The following is a 9,598-nucleotide window of genomic DNA, read 5'->3' on the forward strand; positions in this document are numbered from 1 at the left end:
CCGTGTCCGTGTCCGTGTCCCACCCCGGTCATTCCTTCTTCTCCCCGCTCCCGCCCGGCAGAAGGTACAGAAGCTTGAAAGCGCGAACCACCAGACTCAGGAACAGTTTCTTCTCCTCTGTGATCAGGCTTCTGAACGGCCCTTCCATAAGCTGGGGCACTGTCCGATTAGTATCTCTAAATATGACTAATTATTTATATTTTTAGTAGAAAACTACCAATATTAAAATCAGTATTTAAATTTTAATATTAGTATATATTAATACTAATACTAATCACTCAGAGAGTTGTGAATCTGCGGAATTCTCTGCCTCAGAAGGCAGTGGAGGCCAATTCTCTGAATGCATTCAAGAGAGAGCTAGATAGAGCTCTTAAGGATAGCGGAGTCAGGGGGTATGGGGAGAAGGCAGGAACGGGGTACTGATTGAGAATGATCAGCCATGATCACATTGAATGGTGGTGTTGGCTCGAAGGGCTGAATGGCCTCCACCTGCACCTATAGTCTATTGTCAATAACACTAGCATGTTAGATAGAGCTCTAGGGGCTAGCGGAATCAAGGGGTATGGGGAGAAGGCAGGAACGGGGTACTGATTGAGAATGATCACAATGAATGGCAGTGCTGGCTCGAAGGGCCGAAAGGCCTCCCCCTGCACCTATTTTCTACGTTTCTATGTTTCTAAATATACTATACATAAATAATAAATTTAGTCTTAGTATTTAGTATTAGTATTTAGTATAAAAATTAGTACTAAATTTAGTATTTGTATAGTGTTCATAGGTGTGGCGCAGCGGGTAGAGCTGCTGCCTCACAGCGCCAGAGACCCGGGTTCCATCCCGACTACGGGCGCCGTCTGTACGGAGTTTGTACGTTCTCCCCCGTGACCTGCGTGGGTTTTCTCCGAGATCTTCGGTTTCCTCCCACACTCCAAAGACGTGCAGGTTTGTTCGTTAATTGGCTGGGTGTAAATGTAAATTGTCCCTAGCGCGTGTAGGATAGTGTTAGTGTGCGAGAATCGCTGGTCGGCGCGGACTCGATGGGCCGAAGGGCCTGTTACCGCGCTGTACCTCATAGAAACGTATAAAATTATAAAAGGACTGGACAAGCTAGATGCAGGAAAAATGTTCCCAATGTTGGGGGAGTCCAGAACCAGGGGTCACACAGTCTAAGAATAAAGGGGAGGCCATTTAAAACTGAGGCGAGAAGAAACTTTTTCACCCAGAGAGTTGTGAATCTGTGGGATTCTCTGCCAAAGAGGGCAGTGGAGGTCGATTCTCTGAATGCATTCAAGAGAGAGCTAGATAGAGCTCTTAAGGATAGCGGAGTCAGGGGGTATGGGGAGAAGGCAGGAACGGGGTACTGATTGTGGATGATCAGCCATGATCACATTGAATGGCGATGATGGCTCGAAGGGCCGAATGGCCTCCTCCTGCACCTAAACTTTTTCACTGTACCTCGGTACACGTGACAATAAACTAGACTGAACTGAGTGAGGAGAGGTTGCCGGGGGTGGGGACAGGTGAGGACTCACCTTGATGTCCAGGTGCAGGATGTTGTTCTGGTGCAGGTACCTGATGCCTTCCAGGATCTGCTGGATGAAGTACCTCACCTGGAGAGGCAAGAGATCGGTCAGTGGTCAACCGTCCATCCACCGTACCCTCCGACCCCGCGCCCTGCGACCCCTGTACCCTCTGACCCCAAACCCTCCGACCCCGCGCCCTGCGACCCCTGTACCATCTGACCCCCATACCCTCTGACCCCGCGCCCTGTGACCCTGTGCCCTCTAGTCTTCGACCTTTCCACCCTGGGACAACGTTTCTCAACATCGAGCCATGTCCGGCTAACCCGTCCGATTAATGTGGACGCAGCCCAGACCATCACACAAACCAACCTCCCTCCCACCGACTCCATCTACACCTCACGCTGCCTCGGCAAGGCCAGCAGCATCATCAAGGACCAGTCTCACCCCGGCCACTCCCTCTTCTCCCCTCTCCCATCGGGCAAGAGGTACAGAAGTGTGAAAACGCACACCTCCAGATTCAGGGGCAGTTTCTTCCCGGCTGTTATCAGGCAACTGAACCGTCCTCTCACCAACTAGAGAGCGGTCCTGACCTCCCATCTACCTCATTGGAGACCCACGGACTATCCTTGATCGGACTTTGCTGGCTTTACCTTGCACTGAACGTTATTCCCTTTACCCTGTATCTGTACACTGTGGACGGCTCGACTGTAATCATGTATTGTCTTTCCGCTGACTGGTTAGCGCGCAACACAAGCTGTTCACTGTACCTCGATACACGGGACAATAAACTAAACTGGACTAAATGAAACTAAACTAGACCAAACTGCACTAGAGAAATTAAGATTAGAGAAAACTAAACTAACTATACTAAACTAAGCTCGATGCAGGGAAAATGTTCCCAATGTTGGGGGGAGTCCAGAACCAGGGGCCACACACAGTCTAAGAATAAAGGGGAGGCCATTTAAAACTGAGGTGAGAAGAAACTTTTTCACCCAGAGAGTTGTGAATTTGTGGGATTCTCTGCCACAGAGGGCAGTGGAGGCCAATTCACTGGATGAATTTAAAAGAGAGTTAGATAGAGCTCTAGGGGCTAGTGGAATCATGGGATATGGGGAGAAGGCAGGCATGGGTTACTGATTGTGGATGATCAGCCGTGATCACAACGAATGGCTTGAAGGGCCGAATGGCCTCCTCCTCCACCTATCGTCTAAACTAAACCAAACTTCCACCAAAATACCCTCCATGCCACCACGAGGCATAAACAGGGTGAGCTCTGTAAATCTCCCCTCCCCACACTCCCCCCCACCCAATCCCCCTCCCCAAACCGCCCCACCCCATCCCCCCACCCAACCCCCCTCCCCAAACCCCACCACCCCACCATCCCCTTCCCCACAACCCCCCACCACACTCACCCACCCCATCCCCCACCCACCCCATCCCCCACCTACCCCACCCCCCTATCCTCACCCCTCCCACCCAAACCCCCCCACCCCAGCCCCCCACCCTACACCCCCCCCCCCCCCCACCCACCACATACCTCTGATTCCTGGACAGTGGGCTTCTTGGCCATTCGGTCGAGTAGTTCCTCCTGCGGGCACCTGTGGTGGGAGTCAAGGACCGGGCACCTTGCCCGGGGTTGGACATGGTTGTCCAGGAGGAGAGGCTGGAGTGGCCGGAAGGTGGGACTCATGTAGACGGGGCACGTTGGTCAGCGTGGTCTTGGGGGGGAGGAAGCTCCTCAAACTGTGGGGCATCTTGGACAAACAGCGAGGGTTGCCAACTGTCCCGTATTAGCCGGGACATCCTGTATATTGGGCTAAATTTGTTTGTCCCGTACGGGACTGCCCTTGTTCTGTATTAGGCCTGGGGGGGGGGGGCGCTGTAGGCCCGGACACTGTACGCCTGGACACTGTAGGCCTGGACACTGTAGGCCCTGACACTGTAGGCCCGGACACTGTAGGCCCTGACACTGTAGGCCCGGACACTGTAGGCCCGGACACTGTAGGCCCGGACACTGTAGGCCCGGACACTGTAGGCCCGGACACTGTAGGCCCGGACACTGTAGGTCCGGACACTGTAGGCCCGGACACTGTAGGCCCGGACACTGTAGGCCCGGACACTGTAGGCCCGGACACTGTAGGCCCGGACACTGTAGGCCCGGACACTGTAGGCCCGGACACTGTAGGCCCTGACACTGTAGGCCCGGACACTGTAGGCCCGGACACTGTAGGCCTGGACACTGTAGGCCCTGACGCTGTATACCCGGACAGTGTAGGCAAATGGAGTGTGTTCGGGGAGCGGGGCCGAGTACGTTCGCCTAACGGAGGTTGCGTAGCAACCCGCCTCCCGGCCCGGGCGGCCGCCATTGGTGGAGCGGGAGCACGTGGCCGCTGGCTGGGTGAGGTCACGTGGGGCACGGGGCGGTGACGTATTTGGGAGTGAGATAGTTGGCAACCCCTGAATACAGCTCACCCCCTCCCTCCGTGACACACTGGTAAACCTGAGGGGCACCTTCAGCAACAGACTGGTCCCACCAAGATACTGCACAGAACGATCGCCACAGGAGACCCTTCTTCCCTGCAGCTATCAAACTGGACAAACCCTCCCCCTTCTGTCCTGGGGGAGACTGAGACTGACTCCCCCCCCATCATGGATCTTATGAATGTTGGCAGACCAATTTCCCTCCTGGGATAAATAAAGTCCTATCGTATCGTGTCGTATCGACGAGATGGGCCGAACGGCAAGTTTGCGAGCCATGGAACTCGATGGCCCTATGACCAACTGGGCCAGCAGGGATGAGATGGGCCGAAGGGCCAGTTTGCGTGCTATGGAACACGGACTCTAACTTGGCCAACATGCACGAGTTGGGCCGAAGGGCCAGTTTCCATGCCGTGGAACTCGATGATCCTATGACCAATTGGGATAGCAGGGATCTGATGGGTCGAAGGGCCAGTTTCCATGCCATGGAACTCGATGGCCCTATGACCAACTGGGCCAGCAGGGACAAGATGGGCCAAAGAGCCAGTTTCCATGCCGTGGAAACCGGTAACCCAATGACCAACTAGGATAGCAGGGACTAGATGGGCCGAAGGGCCAGTTTCCATGCCGTGGAACTCGATGGGCCTATGACCAACTGGCCCGGTCGAGCCGAGATGGGCCGAAGGGCCAGTTTCCATGCCATGGAACTCGGTGACCCTATGACCAGCTGGGCTAGCAGGGACGAGTTGGGCCAAAAGGCCAGTTTCCATGCCGTGGAACTCAGTGGCCCTATGACCAACTGCACCAGCAGGGACATGATGGGCCAAAGGGCCAGTTTCCATGCCATGGAACACTATGGCCCTATGACTAACTGGGCCAACATGCACGAGTTGGGCCGAAGGGCCAGTTTCCATACCGTGGAACTCGATGGCCCGATGACCAACTGGGCCAGCAGGGACGAGATGGGCCGAAGGGCCAGTTTTCATGTTGTACGACTCTATAACCTAACTTGGTCGGCATGTACAAGTTGGGCTGAAGGGTCTCATTCAATGCTGGACACTTTTATGACTAAGGATTTATTTCGAGAGGTCTTGTACACACAAACAGTGACGTAATGCTGAGGCTGTACAAGGCGCTGGTCAGGCCACATGTGGAGTAACTGTGAGCAGTTTGGGGCCCCGTATCTGAGGAAGGATGTGCCGGCTCTGGAGAGGGTCCAGAGGAGGTTTACAAGAACGATCCCAGGAATGAGTGGGTTAACGTATGATGAGCGTTTGTGGGCACTGGGCCTGTACTCGCTGGAGTTTAGAAGGATGAGGGGGGACCTCATTAAAACGTACAGAATAGTGAGCGGCCTGGATAGAGTGGATGTGGGGAGGATGTTTCCACTAGTGGGAGAGTCTAGGACCAGAGGGCACAGCCTCAGAATTAAAGGACGTTCCTTCAGGAAGGAGATGAGGAGGAACTTCTTTAGTCAGAGGGTGGTGAATCTGTGGGATTCTTTGCCACAGACGGCTGTGGAGGCCACAAGTCAGTGGGTATTTCTAAGGCAGAGATAGATAGATTCTTGATTCTTGTGGGTGTCAGGGGTTACGGGGAGAAGGCAGGAGAATGGGGTTAGGAGGGAGAGATAGATCAGCCATGATTGAATGGCGGAGTAGACTTGATGGGCCGAATGGCCTAATTCTTCTCCTATCACTTATGACCTTGTGAACCCCCAGTCCACATACACCAACGACCTGAGAGCCACATGCTCTGAAATTCACAGGCCGTTCGGCCCCTCAAGCCCGTTCTAGCACCCGGTAGAGTTGCTGCTTTACAGCGAATGCAGCGCCGGAGACCCAGGTTCGATCCCGACTATGGGTGCTGTCTGTACGGAGTTTGTACGTTCTCCCCGTGACCTGCGTGGGTTTTCTCCGAGATCTTCGGTTTCCTCCCACACTCCAAAGACGTGCAGGTTTGTAGGTTAATTGGCTTGGCAAATGTAAAAATTGTCCCCTAGTGTGTGTTAGTGTGTGGGGATCGCTGGTCGGCACGGACCCGGTGGGCCGAAGGGCCTGTTTCTGCGCTGTATCTCTAAACATGTAAAATAAAGCTTTTCACTGTACCTCGGTACAGGTGAGAATGATGAGCCTGGGGCTGGAGCTGTGGGTTGTCAGGCTTCTATACCTCCTGTCCGATGTTAGCAGTGAGGAGAATGCACGTCCCGGATGGTCTTAAGGTCATAAGTGATAGGAGGAGAAATAGGCCATTCGGCCCATCGAGTCTATTCCGCCATTTAATCATGGCTGATCTATCTCTCCCTCCTAACCCCATTCTCCTGCCTTCTCCCCATAACCCCTGACACCCGCACTGATCAGGAATCTGTCTATCTTTGGTAAATGTAAAAATTGTCCCCTTGTGTGTGTGTGGGATAGTGTTAGTGTGCGTGGATCGTTGGTCGGCACGGACCCGGTGGGCCGAAGGGCCTGTTTCCGCGCTGTATCTCTAAACTAAGAACGCAGGGCAGTCGCGCGTTGACGTTCACGGGGCAAGGATACAGCTCCATCACGATGGTCAGACTGTTCTTCTTCTCGAAGGCGTCGTGGAAGTACACCACTCGCTCGTGGTCGAGCTGCGACAGGACGCGCAGCTCGCGGACGGCACGGTCCCGCGGCGTGGCGCGGAAGGAGATCAGCTTGGCCGCGTAGACCGCCCCGCTGCTCTTCTCCGTCACCTGCCTCACGCAAGAAAACGCGCCGCTGTGGGGGTTGGAGGGACGGAGGAGGAACGGTTAGAACAGACCGCGACACCAACGGCTCTTCCCAGAGTAGGGCCCACCCAGAGTAGGGCCCACCCAGAGTAGGGCCCACCCAGAGTAGGGCCCACCCAGAGTAGGGCCCACTATCACCTCATCTCCTCAGACCAAAGCACTCAGGAGTAACTCAGCGGGTCAGGCAGCATCTCTGGAGTCTGAACAAGGGCCCCAATCTGAAACATCACCCATGGGTGACGCTTTGGATTGGGTTCAAGGTGAAGGGGAAAAGATTTAATAGGAATCTGAGGGGTAACTTTTCCACACAGAGGGTGGTGGGTGTATGGAACGAGCTGCCGGAGGAGGTAGTTGAGGCTGGGACTATCCCAACGTTTAAGAAACAGTTGGACAGGTACATGGATAGGACAGGTTTGGAGGGATATGGGCCAAACATGGGCAGGTGGGACTAGTGTAGCTGGGACATTGTTGGCCGGTGTGGGCGAGTTGGGCCAAAGGGCCTGTTTCCACACTGTAATCACTCTGTGACTTCTGTCCATGGACCTGCCTCCACTCTGTGCCCTGGGTAGGGTACTCATAGAGTGATACAGTGTGGAAACAGGCCCTTCGGCCCAACTCGCCCACGCCGGCCAACAATGTCCCAGCTACACTAGTCCCACCTGCCCACGTTTGGTCCATATCCCTCCAAACCTGTCCTATCCATGTTGGGATAGTCCCAACCTCAACTACCTCCTCTGGCAGCTCATTCCATACACCCACCACCCTCTGTGTGAAAAAGTTACCCCTCGGATTCCTATTAAATCTTTTCCCCTTCACCTTGAACCTGTGTCCTCTGGTCCTCGATTCCCCTACTCTGGGTAAAAGACTCTGTGCGTCTACCCGATCTATTCCTCTCATGATTTTACAGACAGTCGGCACCCACCGGCCAATCTCATGGTGAATGTCGTAGTAGTCGGTCAGAAGTCGCATCTTGCGTAGGATCGTATCCTCATCGTCCAAAGGGTCCTCGGTCTCCTCTTTCCCTGCAAAAGAAGAAGCCATCAGCGAAGAAGACACAAGCAACTGCAGATGCCGCTCCACCATTAAAAAAGACACAGAGTGCTGGAGTAACTCAGCGGGTCAGGCAGCATCTGTGGAGAACATGGATAGGTGACGTTTCACAGAGTGCTGGCGTAACTCAGAGGGTGGCACGGTGGCACAGCGGTAGAGTTGCCGCCTTACAGCGAATGCAGCGCCGGAGACTCAGGCTCCATCCCGACTACGGGCGCCGTCTGTACGGAGTTTGTACGTTCTCCCCGTGACCTGCGTGGGTTTTCCCCGAGATCTTCGGTTTCCTCCCACACTCCAAAGACGTGCAGGTTTGTAGGTTAATTGGCTTGGTAAACGTAAAAATTGTCCCCAGTGTGTGTAGGATAGTGTTAGTGTGCGGGGATCGCTGGGCGGCGCGGACCCGGTGGGCCGAAGGGCCTGTTTCTGCGCTGTATCTCTAAAATTAAACTATACGAAATGACCCGCAGAAAACCTCTGGAGTACATGGATTTTTTCAATGAGATGGGTCTCGACCCGAAACGTCACCCATTCCTTTTCTCCACAGATGCTGCCTGACCCGCTGAGATACTCCAGCACTCTGTGAAACGTCACCTATCCATGTTCTCCACAGATGCTGCCTGACCCACTGAGTTACTGTAGGACTGGACACTGTAGGCCTGGACACTGTAGGCCCGGACAGTGTAATATAATAATAATAATAATGCATTACATTTATATAGCGCTTTTCAAACACTCAAAGACGCTTTACAGGGATTTCTAGAACATAGAGAAGTGAATAAATAGATAAATAAGTAAACGGACAGAGAAAGGAGACAGAGGGTGAGGTGACCTTCAGTGGTTGAAGGCAGTGCTGAACAGGTGAGACTTCAGTGATGTTTTGAATGTGGTGAGTGAGGAGGAGTCTCTGACGGTTTGGGGTAGTGAGTTCCATAGGGTGGGAGCAGCGATGGAGAAAGCCCTGTCCCCCCAGGATCTGAGTTTGGTCCGGATGTGGGGGGATAGGAGATTGGCAGCGGCAGAGCGGAGGGTGCAGGTGGGAGTGTGCCTGTGGAGGAGGTCAGTCAGGTAGGATGGGGCCAGGTTATGGAGGGCTTTGTAGGTTATGAGGAGGATTTTGTACTGGATTCTCTGGGGGATGGGGAGCCAGTGGAGTTTGTAAGGACGGGGGTGGTATGGTCACGGATCGGGGAGTGGGTGAGTAGACGGGCAGCGGAGTTTTGAATGTATTGAAGTTTACTGATGATTTTTGAGGGTGAACCATAGAGGAGGCTGTTGCAGTAGTCCAGACGGGACGTGATGAAGGCGTGGATGAGGGTTTCTGCAGCTGTGGAGGAGAGGGATGGACGGAGACGGGCAATGTTTTTGAGGTGGAAGAAGGCTGTCTTTGTGATGTGTTTGATGTGTTTGTCGAAGGAGAGGGTTTGATCAAAGATGATTCCAAGATTCCGGATGTGAGGGAAGGTGGATACTGGGAGACCATCAATGTTGAGGATGAAGTTTTGGGTGGATTTGGTGAGCGTTTTTGGACCAATGATGATGATTTCAGATTTGTTGCAGTTGAGTTTGAGGAAATTTGTAGGCCCGGACGCTGTAGGCCCGGACGCAGTAGGCCCGGACGCTGTAGGCCCGGACGCTGTAGGCCCGGACAGTGTAGGCCCGGACAGTGTAGGCCCGGACAGTGTAGGCCCGGACAGTGTAGGCCCGGACAGTGTAGGCCCGGACAGTGTAGGCCCGGACAGTGTAGGCCCGGACAGTGTAGGCCCGGACAGTGTAGGCCCGGACAGTGTAGGCCCGGACA

General features: G+C 54.1%; 1 protein-coding gene across 1 annotated transcript in view; it reads right to left on the reverse strand.

The window, feature by feature from the left end:
* Positions 1-7,772, reverse strand: part of LOC144591729 (striated muscle-specific serine/threonine-protein kinase-like) — a gene marked incomplete at both ends in the record, with an annotated part of 22,099 nt that extends 14,327 nt beyond the window's left edge. Inside the window, 4 exons of the mRNA XM_078395760.1 lie at positions 1,530-1,607; positions 3,058-3,118; positions 6,539-6,739; positions 7,673-7,772. Coding sequence (XP_078251886.1) covers positions 1,530-1,607; positions 3,058-3,118; positions 6,539-6,739; positions 7,673-7,772 — 440 coding nt within the window. The remainder of the gene's footprint in view (positions 1-1,529; positions 1,608-3,057; positions 3,119-6,538; positions 6,740-7,672) is intronic.
* Between the last annotated feature and the right edge of the window lie 1,826 nt (positions 7,773-9,598).

The sequence above is a fragment of the Rhinoraja longicauda genome, unplaced genomic scaffold, assembly GCF_053455715.1.
Source record: "Rhinoraja longicauda isolate Sanriku21f unplaced genomic scaffold, sRhiLon1.1 Scf001610, whole genome shotgun sequence".
Taxonomy (NCBI): domain Eukaryota; kingdom Metazoa; phylum Chordata; class Chondrichthyes; order Rajiformes; family Arhynchobatidae; genus Rhinoraja; species Rhinoraja longicauda.